At 41.6% G+C, this 19,357-nt stretch overlaps 1 protein-coding gene across 2 annotated transcripts in view; it reads left to right on the forward strand.

Annotated features, from left to right (window-relative positions):
- npc1 (Niemann-Pick disease, type C1) overlaps positions 1–18,208 on the forward strand; it is a 76,427-nt gene extending 58,219 nt beyond the window's left edge. For both annotated transcript variants that reach the window (XM_060906409.1, XM_060906410.1), the window contains 7 exons: positions 1,147–1,262; positions 5,357–5,486; positions 5,567–5,758; positions 14,434–14,665; positions 14,992–15,105; positions 15,270–15,432; positions 16,936–18,208. In XM_060906409.1, the coding sequence (XP_060762392.1) occupies positions 1,147–1,262; positions 5,357–5,486; positions 5,567–5,758; positions 14,434–14,665; positions 14,992–15,105; positions 15,270–15,432; positions 16,936–17,018 (1,030 nt within the window). In that variant the 3' untranslated portion in view covers positions 17,019–18,208. The remainder of the gene's footprint in view (positions 1–1,146; positions 1,263–5,356; positions 5,487–5,566; positions 5,759–14,433; positions 14,666–14,991; positions 15,106–15,269; positions 15,433–16,935) is intronic.
- The last annotated feature ends 1,149 nt before the right edge of the window (positions 18,209–19,357 follow it).

The following is a 19,357-nucleotide window of genomic DNA, read 5'->3' on the forward strand; positions in this document are numbered from 1 at the left end:
ACGAACAGGGGTGATAGCGTTCCGGCGCCGCGCCAGATTTCCGGCGTACCGCGGCGCCGGAAAAAAAAAAATCTAGTTCGCCCATTATCCTGTGTCATTCTGAGATGCGCAGATAGACAGTAAAGGGAATTCGGAATTCCCTTTACTGTCTATCTGCGCATCTCAGAATGACACAGGATAATGGGCGAACTAGATTTTTTTTTTTTTTTTCCCGGCGCGGCGCCGGAACGCTATCACCCCTGCGCGAAAGAATTGAAGTGACAGCGGAGTGTGGATGGCAAGTGCAAAAATGGCAATTATGAAAACTCTGTATGTGACAAAAGACACCTGGTTCCTCTAGATGCCACAACATGGCAGCAAACACTCCTGACACTTTGTATAAATACTGTAGTAAATAAAAAAGCTGTTGAAATCATCCATGTCTTCCCTCTTGCTGTTTCAAAATACTACCTGGCTTTTCATCAGAGATTGTTCATAAAATGTGCTTATGTCAACTCAAACTCAGTTTGTGCATGATTATTTCATTGTAACTATAATTTTAACCTCTCTTAAATGCTGTACCCTAAACTATGTTTACTTAAGGTAAATAGTAGGCTATATGCCCAAATACAGAGTACTTAAGATTTAAAAAAAAATAAACCGCAATACGTACCGAACCGCAGACCTCAAACCGCAATACGTACCGAACTGCGACTTTTGTGAACCGTGCCACCCCATTAAACATGACAAACATTGAGTGTTGGGTAAATTAAAAAAATATATATATTTTTTTGACCCATATGTCCTAAATGAGAGACCAGTTTCTGAGACGGACCCATTAATCGCTGAAAATCTTCCACGACTTTATCTGCCTAACGACCTCTGAACGTCTCAAGAAGAAAAAGAAAAATTGATTAATCAATCAGCAACATGTCTAAATGTTGGCTTTTCAGGAGCCAGCATTCTGATGGATAAAATTAAATGTGACACTTGAGCTCTCTCTGTGTGTGTGTGTGTGGGGGGGGTGATGGCATTCACATTTCCACACGTGCATGACTGGGGCATATAGTTGGACCAAGTACTTTAGTAAATTGTGACGTGCTCTTTTCGCTGATCTGAATCTGAATGGAGATAAAGTTAACACTGTTGACTTTTCTATCGTAACAGCTCGAAGATAAGCACGACCCCGTCCTCGTGGTTAGACGACTACTTTGACTGGGTGAAACCGCAGTCGTCCTGCTGCCGATACTACAACTCTACTGGAGCCTTTTGTAATGCCTCAGGTAAATGATTAGCCACAGAGTCAACACGTCCCTGGGACGTAGCTACCAGAGGTCAGAGTGAAGAGCTGAACCCGTGTGCTTCACATATTGAAACTTTCAAAATCTTAGATTTGAAAAAGTTTGCCCCCTCAGATAGAAAAATGCTGTGTGTTGGTTTTTAAATCACTGCACGGATTTAAGCTTGCTGTGCAAGTGATGAGTCAATACACATGGAAAGAGAAAATGGGGTTTATAATGCCTATTAAGTACTTGGCGTGTAACGAGAGATGAACAGACGCCCTGGAGGAGGAGGATCATGAGGTCCTTCTCAGCTGATAGAGGTGGATAAGTCTGAAATGCACAATTTCACATCAACACCTGGAAACTCTACAATAAAGATAAATCTCCTACTGACTTGGAGACAGAGGTGGACGGTAACGAAGTACATTTACTTGAGTATCTGTACTTTACTTGTTTTGGAAACTTTAACTTCTACATTTCTATCAAGGTCCTCGTTACTCTGAAGCAGCTTTGAAAGTGGATGTTTTTTCTTTTCTTTTATAAAACGTGATTGATTTTTTCGCAGGTGACGCTGAGAGCCGATCAGTAATCACTAGGGTCACGTCACGTCCATAGACTGTACAAAATCAAGCTCAATTATTTCTCCGCAGCGTTATTTAACACGATCAGTTGATGGCAGAATGGAAGGAGGAGGTTCTTCTGGAGGACGCACGCACTCGTGGCTTTACCTGGAACCCATGTTTCAGTTTTCTGAAAGGATTAAAGAGTCGTTTCGTTTTAAATGTTTGCTTTGTTTGCCGAAAACGAACCACATCACGGCCGACAAAAACTCGCCGTCCAACCTGCGGAAGCATATCGAGGGATATAAACGTTTTATTCCAAGAGAAAGCTTGCAACGAAGTTGTCTGTGCTTTTAGAGCTAGCGATAACGTAGCAGACATGCCAACCATTACGGTTTGCCCGTAATCATTACGGTTTCGGTGGTCCAATTACGCTATTACGACTTAAGTCGATTATTACGGTTTTTGCTCATAATTGATATTTTCAAATTTGCCGCCAGAATTCCCACACTTGCGATTTCCCAGTCTCCCGGCAGAGGGCGCTATTACTAGAATGTCAGCCAATGCTTTAGAAACACGGTCTCTCTGATTGGTTAACCTCAGCAATTTTATCAAATTTCGGCCAATAAGAGCCCCGCGCACATTTTATACTTTAGAAGAAGCAAAAAATGGCTGACAGTTCAGCCGATCCATCTGACCCGCCGCCGAAAAAAGCAAGAAAAATGATCGGCAAAACTAAGACCGTGTACCAAAAATTTAAAGAGGAATACAGTACCTTGTATCCAGTTATCACAAAATCAGGAAAATCCACGAGTCATGCGTTGTGCACCGTATGTAATGTCCATTTCTCTGTAGCACATTCCGGTGTTTACGATGTCAGACAACACGTGAGTTCTGTCTCGCATCAAACTTTGGCTAAATCTGGAAGTGCTAACCGGACGATCACCTCGATGTTCGTTGATCGATCCTCGATTGACAGCGTGACAAAAGCTGAAGTTTTATTCACAAATTTTCTCGTGGAACACAACCTGCCAATCGCCGCAGCTCATCACAGTGGGCCTCTCTTTAAAGCCATGTTTCCCGACTCCAAAATCGCTTCGAAGGCAAGTCTGCAATTTTCGTTGCTTTAGCAAAATTCTTAGTATTTGCCTACAACTTACAAGATGTATGAATATTAAAGAAATGTTGATAAAATCACATTAATTTTTCTTTTGTGTAAATTGTTGAAAATTAATAAACTCTCTCTCCATATATATATATATATATATATATATATATATATATATATATATATATATATATATAAATATATAAAAATTTAGGCCTAATTCTAATTTCTACCCCTTCCCCTTGGCCCTTCCCCTTGAAACTGAGCTACAAGGGATAGGGCTTGAAATTCAACCCTTACGTATTGGGATAGCCCTTCAACGATCGCATACGTCATCGCGTACCTCCGTCAGCATTTACGTTAGCAAAACGCGACCAAATGCGTCATTGGCTGCGACCAGCCGCTACAGTCAGAGGCAGAACCAGAAATCTCTGCTGGCAGGGTGTGATTTGTTAACTAACACCACTGAATGGGATATCTTTGGCGCTTCGTGCACCACATCCGACAGAATGAGGTGTCAGAACACTCATGTAAACAATAAAAGTGAGAATAACAGAACAAAACGTACGCAGTCAAGCAACCGAAAACAATACTCACTCCCAAAGCTTTTTAGCAGCAGCTTGGATTTCAGAAATCGCTGCTCATTCTCAGCTCGAAAGCGAATCAAGCGGCGTGTTTCCTCTGGATAACAACTTAAAACACGTAAATAATGGAGAAAATACATTTATGACAATCTTTCGCCGCGGGAACCGCCATCTTTCTGAAATCCGCATGAAATCTCGCTGAAATCTGCATGGCATTGTGGGAAATCACTCAAACCCCTTCGTTCGGAGTCAGCTCCAGGAAAATCTCCGTTTGGAGGGGTACAGAAGCCCTACCCCTTCCCCTACCCCTCCGCGTTAACTGGGATTGGGATACCCCTACCCCTTCACGTGAACGCGCAAAATGGAGGGGAAGGGCCAAGGGGTGAAATGGGATTCGGCCTTAGTGCTGTCAAAAATGTCGCGTTATTAACGCGTTAACTTGACTCAATTTTAACGGCGATTATTATTATTTTTTTTTTATCGCGAGATTAACGCTCTGTGACATGATGCCACGCCCCGCACAGCCAGAGTCCTCTGCCCTCCCCCGAAGAGCCACGGTGCTCGGCTTAGGTTTCGTTTTCCCATCGGCGGCTCCAGCCCCACTTTGCAGTGGCTGTGACAAGAGGTGTTATGCTCTGCAATAAAAAAAAAACATTGGTACAGCCAGTGTTCGAACTATGCCGATATTTTCGGGGGGTCCCTTATTTTCCCTTGGGGGGGGGGGGGGTGCTTGCGCTTGTCTCAGAGCGCGGCTCTCCATCGCGCGCTCACTTCGGATATGCAAATGCTTCCCGTTACACACGATTGCTATGTCAATAAACATCATTTTGCCAATATTTTAGAGACCCCCCAACATTTCCCAAATCATGTTTTCAAGGGATCTCATGTCTGTTTCAGGGGATCTCGGATCCCCCGAGTACCCCCGTAGTTCGAACGGTGAGCAAGCCCATTCACTTTTTTATGCTGATAAGAGAATTACAATGGTTTTTCATGTGACAAAAATGTGCGATTAAATTGCGATTAATCGCGAGTTAACTATGACAGTCGCGACATTAATCACGATTAAATATTTTAATTGCTTGACAGCATATATATAATATAAATTAAAAAAAAAGGCGCACCCCCCTTTGGAACGACCCACCCACCCACCCATGCACGCTCTGCGTGCATTATGTCTGCTGTTGGCAGACATGGACAAATATCTCAAAACAACCATTACAGTTTGCTATCGTACAGGGTTGGCATGTCTGAATGTAGCTATGCAGTCTGGTTAGTCACATGACTTTCTATGGATTTGCCCGCCAAGTTGCCGTAGCCTTGTCCATAGCTAATGTTTACACATAGCTAGTTAACTTGGACACTGTTACCGGTAGTTAGCATGTAAAAACAGAGTTACGCTAACATGAATAATGCTGACTTATCTGAAGTGCTTTCAGAAATGTTTCAGCATAATCTTGCCAAATAAACAATGTAGAAATGTTTTTCTAGTAGCGTTATGATTCTACCCAATATGATTTCGAGTTTGAAAAGAGTTTGCTAGCATGTCCGGTGGAGCTTCACTGACTAGCTAGCTTAACGTTAAACCACCGTGATGGCACAGCATGCGTTCATGTGTTTTAAAAGCAAGTACCTTCACTTGTATCGGAGTAACGTTTGACCAGTGGGATCTGTACGTTGACTTAAGCTGGGTATTTTGTCCACCTCTGCTTAGAGAGCATAAATAATGCCTAAAGAAAGCTAAAGGCTAATCCTGAATCATTTTTCCTCTTGTAGTATAATGATGTCTCTGACTCTCTTTCCTGATGCATATTCACCAAGTTGCTGTTTATCTGTGTGTCGCAGTGGTGGATCCTTCCTGTGTTCACTGCAGGCCTTTGACTCCCAGCGGTAAACTGAGACCAAACGGCACTGACTTCATGAGGTTCCTGCCAATGTTCCTGTCTGATAACCCCAACATCAACTGTGGGAAAGGGTCAGTGAGACTCGAGACTTGACTGTGAGGAAAGTGATGAGTTTTACACTGCTTTTAACATCCCTGCTGCCTTCCCGTAGAGGTCATGCTGCGTACAGCACTGCTGTCGTGCTGAAGGACGACACCGTGGGTGCCACCCATTTCATGAGCTACCACACCATCCTGAAGACGTCTGCAGACAACATCAACGCCATGAAGATGGCCCGAGAGCTGGCCAAAAACATCTCGCTCGCTATGGGGTCGAACAAGACGGACAGCGTCTTTCCTTACAGGTAAACGCAAATTTAAGTGTCGTGTTCCAGGGACCTGCAGCGTGAGACGAGCTTAAAACTTCTTATTAAAGGTGCAATAAGCGTTTTCGGTGAAGGAGGGAGGCGTTTCGTTTTTGCTTTGTATAAATAATCAGGAAGTTATTTCGGACATGATCAGAAATTAGTTCGAGGCTGCGAAAACTGAACGCTTGTGTGTGTTTGGATGGGACGACGCCGGTCAGTTTTCTAGACACTCTAGTGTTTACTGTAGATCCTGGGGGCGGAGCTTTTTAAACGTGGGTGGGAATGGGCTCCAGTAGGCTTGAGGGGGGGAACAATATTTATTTATTTTTTTTAAAATAAACTATTAATCATGGCTAATGCTCTTTTTAATATGAAACTAACTTTTTAATGCAGCTAGCATTGAAAATATACTGAGATATACACTACCGTTCAAAAGTTTGGGGTCACCCAGACAATTTTGTGTTTTCCATCTCGGTGTGATCAGCTGTTCGTTTAGCGACAGAATGATGGAACTGTCAGTGCACGCTCAAAGGTAAGCCTGTAGATGGCAGTAATGCGACACTGTGGATGCCAGCTGCCGTAAAACCCAAAAGAAGAAGGTAAACCTGCGCATGCGCACACGGACTTCCTCTGTCTGCTTGACTGTGCGACACGAGCAATTTCATGCACATTATTTGCTTTAATCCACTCAAATTAAATAACTTCCCAGCCACAGAATGGCCTGATTTTTTGAGAGATATTACAGAAATAAACACATCACAATAAACAATTTTCAGACCGAACTAAATTTCACTGATTTTATGAAATCGAAAGGCCGTTTTGCTTTCACACTGCTGTACCATGAGTTGCCAAGAGGTCTGATACATGCCATTCCTCTTCTAGCAGATTCATTGAACTCAATATTAATACAATTGTGTACAAGATTGTTTTGGATCTTCCAGATCAAGATAATGGCGCATCGCTCACAGCACCTTTGTAAAGAATAGAGGTTGAGAGCCTTAAATCAGAATTAGGCAGAACATACACTACCGTTCAAAAGTTTGGGGTCGCCCAGACAATTTTGTGTTTTCCATGAAAAGTCACACTTTTATTTCCCACCATAAGTTGTAAAACGAATAGAAAATATAGTCGAGAGATTTTTCTGGCCATTTTGAGCATTTAATCGACCCCACAAATGTGATGCTCCAGAAACTCAATCTGCTCAAAGGAAGGTCAGTTTTATAGCTTCTCTAAAGAGCTCAACTGTTTTCAGCTGTGCTAACATGATTGTACAAGGGTTTTCTAATCATCCATTAGCCTTCTGAGGCAATGAGCAAACACATTGTACCATTAGAACACTGGAGTGAGAGTTGCTGGAAATGGGCCTCTATACACCTATGGAGATATTGCACCAAAAACCAGACATTTGCAGCTAGAATAGTCATTTAGCACATTAGCAATGTATAGAGTGGATTTCTGATTAGTTTAAAATGATCTTCATTGAAAAGAACAGTGCTTTTCTTTCAAAAATAAGGACATTTCAAAGTGACCCCAAACTTTTCAACGGTAGTGTAGATAAACTCAATATTCAGTGTTAAAATGGTGATGAGCTTGGTTGTGAGCTGGCATGTTTTTGACCACGCCCCAATTTTATTTAGAGGCTGAAGTTTTTTTTTTTTTAAATATGTAATTATAAATTTGTGTATTAGCTTCACTTTGTGGTGTGTTAAAGCTCTGATTTTTAGATAGAGATGTTTACTTTATTAATCCCATGCTGTGAAATTGCTTTGTTGCAGCAGCAAGTTCTCAGACGAGCAAAAAGAGACGCACACTGTACAACATATAAAATAGAATTAAAGAAAAAAAAGATCCCAAGAACAAGCCGACTATGATATATACAGATAAATAAATGTGCTTCATACATGTGAACATGCATTAACTGTGATTTTTAAATGAAGATAAAAACTGTGCAAAAGTAGCAATATTGAACAGAAAGCAAACTCTAATAGTGTAAAGTAAAATTACTTTTCTCAAATTAATTCAAGCAGTCGCAGAAGGGGGGGAAAAACTTCTTCTCCGAGGGATGATTTGAAGGTTCAAAACACATTTTCTCTGTAGAAATGCTGTTCAAAGTTAAAAGGTCGTTACTGATGACCGGTTTTTGCTGCAAGTCATAAAATTTGCGCAAGACTTAATTTTTTTTTTTTTTTTTAAACCTGCATGGGGTTATAAAGCATCAGTTTTTAGTGGGAGGCCATAAAAAAGAAGCAATAAGGGCATCATGTATTTGGCAGTAGGATTTTTTTATTTTTTTAATCCTTTTTAATAATAGAAATGCACAATTGCAAGCACAAAAAAACTACTTGGTATACGTGGCTGTTATGATGTGGCTGTATGTTTCACATTATTCTATCCACATTCACTGGATATAAGCAATCAAGTGCTCTGATTGGCTACTTTACTACTAGGATATCAGCTCATATACCGTGAGTAGAGAGAAACAAAATGGCAGAATGTGCTGCGGAAACAACCGAGAGGGGAAAACCACAAAAAAAGCAACAAAATATGGAATGAAAGTTCTTGATGAGCATTTGACATTCTTCATCTTTAAGCATTTTTTTTTTTTTTTTTTAAGCCTCAATGACCTTAAGGTGCAGGAGGCATTATGTTTTCGGGTTGTCCGTCTGTCCGTGCGTCAGTCCTGAAACATTGTGAACGTGATATCTCAAAGACTAATGAAAGGAATTTCACCAAACTTTCACCATTTGTGCATTTGGGGACAAAGATAAACTCGTTAGATTTTGAGATCAAAAGGTCAAGGTCACTGTGAGGTCAAATGTCTGTCCGAAAACCTTGCAAGCACAATATCTCCAAGGCAAATGAAAGGAATTTCACCAAACTTTCACCGTGTGCGCGCTTTGGGGACAAACATGAACTGATTAGATTTTGAAGTTAAAAGGTCACAGGTCAAGATTACTGTGAGGTCAAATGTCCATCCCCAAATCACAACTTAATAAGGCGTGTAGTCTACCAGGCGGAGGCATCCCCATCGACGCCGTTGGCGTCACGTTCTAGCTATTTTTTTTGGACTGGTTCAAAAGCTCAAAGAAGTTTGAAAATTATGTAACTGAAATGTTCAGGGAAGAATTGAAGCTCTTTTCCAAAAGGTGATAAACGCCAAATTTAAAAAAAAAAAAAAAAAGTTTGTCGCGCTATTCTGCTGTCCTTGTTTATATGTGCTGCAAATTGTAGTTTCTCTCCAAAACGCGATAGGCGCTACACCTGTTTTTTGGCTGAGTGCAGCATTTCTTCTCGACCAATCAGAGTTCGGTCAGCGTTCTACACTATCCCACATGGCGGCGCCCGGAAGCGAGGAGTTTTTTGTTTGCTTGTGTAGCTTCTTGAGCACAAATAACTTTTTTGCAAATGGTGGTTGTGAATACTTTTGATGGTTCTGAAGAACCCATGAGACCTACACCAGGTGGTAGAAGACGTCATTTAAACAAAACCATGAACGAGAGCAAACATAAATGAAATGTTATTTAAGTGTTTATATAATTTATTTGATTTTATTATAAATTGTATGATGAAAGTTCTTGATAGTATATATCTACTAGTCTGGCTAACGCGACTTCAAAGCTCTATGAGCTATTGGTCTGGCCAAGATATTAAGCCCAACCGTTTCCCAGAGCCCGTGGTTGACCCGCCTCCCTGAAATGTCTGTTTGCTACTGGTCGAAGCCAGAAAAGGCTGTGACGAAGCTTAAACCAATCACATCACTCTTTCCTCTGACGTATGCGACGCGACGGGGCTAACTGGTAGATTAAACTCTTACCGAAGCCGGTCGGGAGCAAGGCGAAAACGTCCTTCCTTTCAATAAATACCTGCAGGGCTGCTCTTTGCTCCGTTTTCAATGAGAACTTCCCGCTGAATGCTTTCAATACAGCATGATTCTGTAAACAATCTATGGCTTCCGGTCGCAGTTCTACTACGTCACTGCCTTGAACACGCCTCTACCCAGGGCCGTTGGAGATGCTCAAAGTTGATTTGGCTCCCGATTTTTCCGGAGCTTGGAAGAGCTGTAGATAGCTTGCCTGGCCAGACTAAGCTCGCAACAGGCCCTCATGTTGCGTCACGCTTAGGATGGGTGGGCCCAGGCTATATATCTACAGCATGTTCTCTTGTTTTAAAAACAGAAAGACAGAAAAAATGAGTGGATTTATAGCATTTTGGAAAAAAATAATAAACTTTGGATTTATAATCAATAACATTTGTTGTTAGATTTGTCAATTATTGTTAAATGTTCAGACTGAACCAACTATATTCTAACAGGATAAAGATTTGCAAAATGTATGGGTCTGGGTAAATGTAATTTTTCTGAAAACAATCAAAATGGATTTATAGCATTTTGGAAAAGAGCTCTACAATTAAATAAATGTCTAAAGCTATTCTACACCTTGGCATGACAGCAAGATGGCACTTTCTGCAAACATGCACTAGTCAATTCGTGCAGCCATCGATAGGTTTTTAAGAAGTCTGCCTAAGCGGGAATGAGTTTGTCGGATGTTTTGTATAAAGTTTTTATTTATTGAATTTGGAAAAAATAATGCTCTTTTTCTCAAAATCCCGTGAATGAGGATTGAATAACACCGTTATTCCACTGGATCTCATCGTACACGGCTTCTAGCCGCTATCAGCTCACGTATGACTCGATTTCGTGGAATAATTGCTAAATGTATAGTAAGTGCAATGTAAAGTCTAACTTAGTTTTATAGACATTTGGAGGCAAAATAGATTTCTGAAAATTGACTTGGTATATTGCACGCATCTTCATTATCCCCCGCCACAAAGGGGGATATAGGAATGGAGTGCGTCCGTTTCAATCTGGACGAGTTTTCTCAGAAACTGTACAAGCTACATCAATAAAACTCTTGTGTGCTCGTATTACTGTTCATGATCCAAGTTGAGTTCGAAAATCACTTAGAAGAAATTATTATTTTCAGAGTTATGGCCCTTGATTTTCATGATTGGACTCAATCTGGATAAGTTTTCTGAGAAGCTACATCAATGAAACTCTGCGTGCTCGTACTGCTGAAAAAAGCTGGGTGGCGTTTTATGAAGGTGTCGTTGTACTTGCGACATAAAGTCTATATTAAAGCAATGAGCTTATAAGGTCGTGTTAAGGAGGTCTTTGTAAAATGCTCGTGCGGGGGGATAGTGGTGATCTGCCCTGTGTCTGAAATCGCTCACTCGTTCACTGTATAGGGAATTACTGTATAGAGGACTATATACTGAGCTCATTGGTGAAATGAAAAAACGCTTTCGGACACTAGTCCGTCACGCTGGTATTTACGTCATTACTGTCGCACAATTAAAACGTGCCAGATCAGTCGGCTGGTTGGTTTTCAAAATAATAAATACGTGTGTATTTTTGTGATGAATCCATATTATACTGAGCGCATTTCCAACATTAATCAATACAAAGTACCTGCGTCTTTCAGTTCCCTTTTTTTTTTTTTTTGAATCAAGACTTTTTTTGAGACTTTGATTTCTTTCAGTGCGACCGCAGTGCATGATGGGATATATTGCTTTGGTTAGTAACCATCATTGTACACTACCAGGCCTTTCAATTACATGAAACTTGCGATGGATAACGTCGTAGGCACACAAATTTAAAAATGCGCCCAAATTAAGGTTAAGTGCTCAAAAGTTTTTTAAGAAAAGGAAATGTTGATTAAATAAACTTGGCTGCATCAAACCCAATGTTTTGACTTTCTTCTTTAACAACACCGAAATTAGCGTGTATTTCTCGTAACTGACGAGAAATCCGCACAGTTCCGGATTTGTCGAACTAGCCGTAAGCGTCGCGCAGAGTATGAATTCTCCATCAACGGCAATCGACACGCCATGATTTCATGGAGGAGCGAGACTCGCGTACTAATGACCAGAGCAGGATTTCCACATTAGGTAAAGCTTCTTTCATATCGGTTTATGGCGGTTGGCGAACAGCTTTTAGGTGCAAATATTTTAAGTTCGTTTCTTAGACAAGGATATTTTTTAAGCTTGTTACCTCGTTAACAGTTTCGGCGAGAATCTCCCGCCTTCTTCAGAAACAGTCACCAGATGTCGATTGGTGACGTGCCTTATCAGCTGATGTTGCGTTACGGAGGCGTGAACGTCCCGCCCAATTTGACAGGTAGTTCACGCCTCCTGCTGTCAGGTCGCTCCTCCAGGATGGCGCTCCAGGTGTGCGACAGTGCATACGCTCCCTCGTCCCGGTTCATCGTCCTCTGCGCCCGCTTACGTATCTCCACTGCCTCTAAAATCCAACGCTGGAATCTATTTTCTTCAGCGCGAATGACTCTGGCCTCTTCCCAATTCATTATGTGATTTTGCCGTTTGCAGTGGTCTGAAATGGCTGATTTTAGGTTTTCTTGGTGTGCTTTTTCTTTTTCGGATCTTGTGAGTCTTCTTGTTGTTTCTTTTTCACACTCTATTTGGTGTTCTTTCCTGCGAGTGTGGAAGCATCTGCCCGTTTCACCAATATAGACTTTATTACATGAACGGCAAGGGATTTCATAGATGACGTTGCATTTATTGTCCAGTTGTATTTTGTCTTTGGGGTGAACTAGCAGCTGTCAGAGGTTCTTGTATGGTTTGACCGGGGTGTTGATGTGGTATTTCCTCATGGATCGTTGGATGCGTTCTGTGACTCCTTTTATGTATGGTAATGTGACAAAGTTTGTTTTTTCGGTGTTTTTTCTTGTTTGTTTATTTTCTTTTATTTGTGTCTGTAATTTCCCTTTCCGAATTGCCCACGGTGGATATTGGCAGTTTTTTAATGCCTGTTGGATGTGTTGTTCCTCCTCCTGTCTGTCTTTCTCCTCTGTGATGCTCTGTGCTCGGTCATATAGTGTTCTGATTACTGACATTTTGTGTGCGATGGGATGTTCAGATGTCCAGAGAAGATACTGGTCGGTGTGTGTAGGTTTTCTGTATGTTGTAATTCTAATGTTCCCTTCTTCTGTGTGGTGTATTTTTAAGTCCAAAAAAAGCTATTGTCTTGTCCGTTTCCTCTTCGTGTGTGAATTTGATGTTGCCTGTCTTGTCTATGGAGTTTAAATGATCCGTGAGTTGTTGTGTGTGGCCTGTTTTGGTTATTTCGAGAATGTCATCAACGTATCTTTTCCAGAAGATAGGTTTGCAGTCATCCGGTGCTGTTTCTATGGCTCGGGTTTCCAGATCCTCCATAAAAAAAGTTACATAGAGTGGCAGATAGCGGGTCCCCCATTGCAAATCCCTCTTTTTGTCTATAGATTATGCCTCTAAATTGGAAAAATGTGGAAGTGGAAATGAAATGTAATAGTTTTATGTCCTGTGCTGTAAGTTTTGTGCGTTTTTTCAGGGTTCTGTCTGCTTTTAACCGGTTTTCTACTATGTTGAGTGTGTTTGTGACCGGTGTTTTTGTAAAAAGGGATATGACGTCATGCGATACAAACATTTCATCCTTTTTTATCTTGATTTCCTTTAATTCTTTCTCCAGTTGTTTTGAATTTTTGCAGTGGTTTTCCGTAAGTCCGAGGAGTGGTTTGATTGTCTGCCAGCATCTTGGAAAGGTTGTAGGTAACTGATCCTATACTGTCTACTATGGGTCTACTATGCGACCCGACAGCAGGAGGCGTGAACTACCTGTCAAATTGGGCGGGACGTTCACGCCTCCGTAACGCAACATCAGCTGATAAGGCACGTCACCACTCGACACCTGGTGACTGTTTCTGAAGAAGGCGGGAGATTCTCGCCGAAACTGTTAACGAGGTAACAAGCTTAAAAAATATCCTTGTCTAAGAAACGAACTTAAAATATTTGTATAGTTAGACATAATGAACATCCACTACGTAGCTTTTAGGTGCATTACCGCCACCTTCTGGACTGGAGTGTTTGAGCCAGAATGTTTACTACCCTATTGTGCGAAATTCTCCTAATAATTCCTGTATCACTTAAAAACAGCCCGATATCCCACATTATCTGACCTCAACTGCAATATCTCTGATACGTTTATAGATTTCTTTATTTGTTTGTAATTTTGTGGCTAAAAAAGCAGCAGCAGGTTTAAACACGGAGCGCTGGGAAAACGGCACTTTGCGCGTGCAGAAAAGCCCAAATTGCCCTGTATCACAACGGAAAAAGCCCAAATTCAGAAATGCATGGTGTAGCCCAAATTATGTAATGAAAGGCCTGACTATTTTTTCATGATGCATTCATGATATTTTTCAGATGATATCTTTACGTTTTAAACTTTTACAGTCTCTGCATGTTTTAAACTTTACTTAACTTTTATTCTGTTTTATTCTGCTGTTTTTTACTGAACTTTTACTTTATTTTATTTCTACTGTTATTTAAGTCTTATTTTTTTCTCTCTTCCCCCTTTATTTTATGTAATTTTATTTTCTATTGTTTTGCTTTTGCCACTGTGTATGAAATGCGCTATATAAATAAACTTGCCTTGCATTGTGGGATTCTTTGAGTGCGCTATATAGGGTGTAAATAATCCTCACTAAGGTTTCCGACAGCACTACAAAATGGCGTCCTCGCTATATAGTGAGCAGGGAGCGATTTCGGACACTTCTTGTTTATTCATTGTGTTTGAGTAGATTAAAACACAGTACACTGATTTTTGATCCTCCTCTCCGCAGCGTGTTCTACGTGTTCTACGAGCAGTACCTCACCATCGCCCACGACACGGTGTTTAGCCTCGGCATTTCCCTGGCAGCCATCTTTGTGGTCAGTACCCTGCTGCTGGGCTTTGAGCTGTGCTCGGCCGCACTCGTCTGTCTCACCATCGCCATGATCCTGGTCAACATGTTCGGTGTCATGTGGCTGTGGGGCATCAGCCTCAACGCGGTGTCACTCGTTAACCTCGTCATGGTGAGTTTTTAAAATAAAACCACGAAGGTTCTGACTGGTTTAAAGCGTGAGGAGAATTATTCCTGCGCAGTACAGACGAAAGGATTGTTAGTACAACCTTTTTGTTTAAATAATAAAAAGCTAGCATTGGTAGAAGTACCGTTGTATAAAGTTAGCACCTCTTAGATGGATGACTTTGGGTATTTCCTGTAGACGGCGTTGAATTCGCTGTTTTTCCGTTTAAAGCAGAGACGTTCTCAGGACTAGGTTCACGTCTCTTCATTAGAGGCTGCGTAAAAAATAATTCAGCTGGTGTTCTTTATTAACAGGTTTGTTGTGTGTTTTAGAGCTGTGGTATATCCGTGGAGTTCTGCAGCCATATCGTCAGGGCGTTCTCCATCAGCACGAAGGCCACGCGGGCGGAGAGAGCTCAAGAGGCCCTGGCACACATGGGCAGCTCTGTGAGTGCATCTTATATGTAAACGTAATCGTTTCACGTAAGAAGTGTCTCTAGTTCATGTCCTGGTATTCCTCCGATCTGCATAAGGCATACTTGAGGTTGTGTGGTGATTTATTTTCATGGAGGAAAAGCGGTGTGTGAGAAACGAGCGTCCTCTATCTGTAGGTGTTCAGTGGAATCACTTTGACGAAATTTGGCGGGATCGTAGTCCTGGCTTTCTCCAAATCCCAGATCTTCCAGGTCTTCTACTTCCGCATGTATTTTGGTATCGTGCTGCTGGGGGCGGCTCATGGACTCATCTTCCTACCGGTGCTCCTGAGTTACGCAGGTACGACGCTTCCTGTCCGTCATCTCCTGCTGTTTATTACGCTGACTGAAACTGTTATAAGTGTAGCTTGATGGCTTGTAACTGACATCTTGACTATAGCGTACATCCTACTTCACTAAAGACGTCAGCTTGTATCAGGTGTTAGCTGATACAAAAAAAGCTGCTGGATTTTTTTTTTTCTTTCCCCCCCAAAGCAGGATTTTTTTTTTCTTTTTTTCCCCCCTCTTCCTAGCTGGATCTTTTTTTTTTTTTCTTCCCCCTCCTTTCCTAGCTGGATCCCCCCCCCCCCTTCCTAATAGATATTTTTTCTTTTTTTCCCCTCCTCTTCCTAGCTGGAAAATTCCCCTCCCCAAAGCTGGATTTTTTTTTTCTCCTTCTAGTTGAATCCCCCCCCCCAAAAAAAGCTGGTTTTTTTTCCTCTTCCTCTTCCTAGCAGCAGTTTTTTTGCTTTTCCTTTTTCCCCCCTCTTCCTAGCTGGAAATTCCCCTCCACCCCAGCTGGATTTTTTTTTCTTCCTTTTCCTAGCTGGATTTTTTTGCTTTTCTTTTTTCCCCCTCTCTTCCTAGCTGTAATTGTATTTTTTTTTCTTCCCCCCCCTCCAAAAAAAAAGCTGTTTTTTCTCCTCCTCTTCCTAGCAGCATTTTTTTCTTTTCCTTCCCCTGCTTCTAGCTGTAATTTTTTTTCTCTCTCTCCTCTTCGCTGGATTTTTTTTTCTTCCCACTCCTTTCCTAGCTGGATTTTTTTTTTTTCCTCTTCCTAGTAGATTTTTTTCTTTTTTTCCTTCAAATCCCAGATCTTCCAGGTCTTCTACTTCCGCATGTATTTTGGTATCGTGCTGCTGGGGGCGGCTCATGGACTCATCTTCCTACCGGTGCTCCTCTTCCTAGCTGGAAAATCCCCCTCCCCCCCCCCCCAAAAAAAAAGCTGGATTTTTTTTTTCCCTTCCTTTTCCTAGCTGGATTTTTTTTTTGCTTTTCCTTTTTTCCCCCCTTCCTAACTGGATTTTTTTTTTCATTTCCTCCCCCCCCCCCCCCCCCCCCCCCCAAAAAAAAAAAAAAAACCTGGAATTTTTTTTCCCTCTTCCTGGCGGAAAATTTTTTTATTTTTTTGCCCCTTGAGCCAACGAGATTGAGTGGAATAACGATTTTATTCTATCCACATTTGCTGGATTTTGAGAGAGCTTTTTTTTTTTCCCCAAAATTTGATAAACTTCATACAAAACGTTCAACAAAATCATCAAATACTTTTATTCCATAGTTTGTTGCTTTTGTTTTGTTTTGGTGTTTTTGAGTTTTTATTTCGTCCTCGGTTATTTCGGTCCTCCGCCTTTTTTGTTTTTCTCTATTCACAGTATATGAGCTGATATCTTAGTAGTAGAGTAGCCAGTCAGAGCACGCGACTGCTCATATCCAGTGAAATGTGGATAGAAAAATATTTTATTCCATGCTTTATAAACGGCTGTGCACGAATATGTTTTTTAATCTCTAACGTTCTCGTTCGCAGGTCCGTCTGTTAATAAAGCGAAGGTCTTGGCAGCGCGTAACAGGTTCGCCGGGACGGAGCGTGAATATCTGCTCGACAAATGATGGCACAGAGGAAGCTGAAACCTCAATCCACAAAGGACTGTGTGGGTACAGCAGCTTCTCACAGACACACTAACACACGCACACACCTCGACTAAGAGCCTAACTCAGGATCCCTGCCTGGGAAGACGAAAAAGGAGAAAGGAGAGGGAAAAAAAAAGAAAAAAACCTTGTGATATGGGAATCACACACACACTTTGGGATTTTTGCGGTGGTTGATCCTTGCAACAGATGATGAACAGGATCCATGACTGAATCTGCATTCAAGCTACTTTTATAACACGGAATTACACAAACATGCAATATTTTATAGAACGAGATGCGACTGATGAAACGTGTGCCTGATCTGTCGGCTTATTTATTTCATGTCCGTGTGTTTTGATTTTGGTCTAATTTCATTAAGGGGACATGTCTTGTTCTGACAGAACTAACAGGAGTCATTTGGTTAGAACTTTTTTTTTTTTTCATATTATGACCTCATTTTGATGCACTGCACATAAAAAGGAAAAAAAATGAACTGCAGTTAATTGGTTTATATTAATTTATAGGATCACCCAGGACTTCCTTCCCCCCCTTCCTTAACTATTGTGGTTACTCATTGCTGAAAATTCAGTATTTAAGTACAAGATAGCATGCCCTGAAATGGGATTTGACTTGGCAAGAACCTCATGCACTGGATTTAGAACCTTGGTTCAGGATTCGCCGGTTACTATGAAATGCTACCTGTGTGTTTTTACCTCAGCGGTATGTCATCTGAGGAGTAATTTCCAGGTGAATATAAACTTAAATGAGAGATCTGAGAGGTTGGATCATGTTCACGAGGCATGTAACGCACTAGCACAGGAAGACTGAAGTCTAGATCATTATGCGTGCTTTACACAAATTGTTGATGCTTACATTACATTACATTTCTTTTGAAAGTTTGAAGTCATGTATAATTGAGTATTGTAGATCTTGGCGGGAACAGTTCGGAATTAACGTAGCCGCAAGTCTGACGTGTCGGTTAAGAGACGTGGAATTATGGGAGAAATGTTACTGCTGAGGCACAGCGAGGGGGGGGGAGGCGTCTTTTTTTTTTTTTTTTAAATGTTGTAACTTGAAATATGCTGAATTGTTCAACACTGCATTCCACAGTGGATAACACTTTTATTTATGATGTTTGTCTTTTTTTTGCAATAAAACAATGCTACTAATTGTTTTTGGCTCTGACTGTAATTGCATTAGTGTTCACTTTATCTACAGTTGCAGGCAGAAATTTACATACAGCGACATTCATGGTAATGTTGGACTTTCAGTGATTTTTTTTTTTTTTTTTTTTCTTTGAACTGTTCTTTTCTGCAGCAGGATGATTAAAGACGGACTACCTTTCAGGTTTTTCGAGTGTATGTCGTAAAAAGAATTAGCATAATGAAACAAAACAGTTGGTCCCTTTTACATCCGTGCAAGCGTTAGATTGATAGATACAGGTCAGTTCATGTGGTCATAGATCAGCGATCACCCAGTAGGGTCACAAACGCAATCCGTTTTTCTCCGTATTGCAAGAATTTATCAGTCTGATGATTTAGTGAAGAAGTAATTCTCGACATTAACCCAGGATTTGTATTTGTAAGATACTCATCATGTTCCAAATATCTTCCAGGTTACTTGTACAAGTAATGCCGCTTTTCCACTACCAACGCGGCTGAGTCGGGCTGAGCCGTGCCGTGCTGAGTCGAGCTGAGCGGGGCTGTTGGAGTTGCATTTCGACTACAACCGCGCTGAACCGTGCTGGCTGGAAGTGGGTGGACACATTGGGTGGAGTTAGCGAAAGTGGGTGGACGTCACGTGATGTCGTTAGGCGGCGCAAACAGTGACATCAGTGACCTTTTAAGCGGTCGTCTCACGACCCGGATAGTAAACAATAAACATGGAGGACATGGAGTCGTTAGTGTTGCTGGTCTTGGTGCTGTGGCTTGTTGTCACCGACAACGCCAACAGATACTGGCAAGAGCGTATAGATGAGGTGAGGCGCATAAGGCTTCAGAAATTCTTCTTCTTCCGGGTTTGCGGTGTTTACAGATCCCAGCGTGCTCGCGGGGCGTGTGGGCATGTGAGGACACTCCTCCTCACCAATCAGTGCACAGGGGAGTGTCTGCTCACGCCCCCAGCCTCACTCGGCTTGGTTTGGCTCGCTTCAGCCCCACTCCAAAACCGTGCGAGTTTTGGGTGCTGAGTAGGGCTGAAGCGAGCTGAGTCGCGCCGCTCTGAGGTAGTCGAAACGCGAGCCGTGTCGGGCTGAAGTGAGCTGAAAAAGGGTAGTGGAAAAGGGCCATATGAAATTTAAAAAAAAAAAAACGCACATT

The sequence above is a fragment of the Neoarius graeffei genome, chromosome 23 (assembly GCF_027579695.1).
Source record: "Neoarius graeffei isolate fNeoGra1 chromosome 23, fNeoGra1.pri, whole genome shotgun sequence".
Classification (NCBI taxonomy): domain Eukaryota; kingdom Metazoa; phylum Chordata; class Actinopteri; order Siluriformes; family Ariidae; genus Neoarius; species Neoarius graeffei.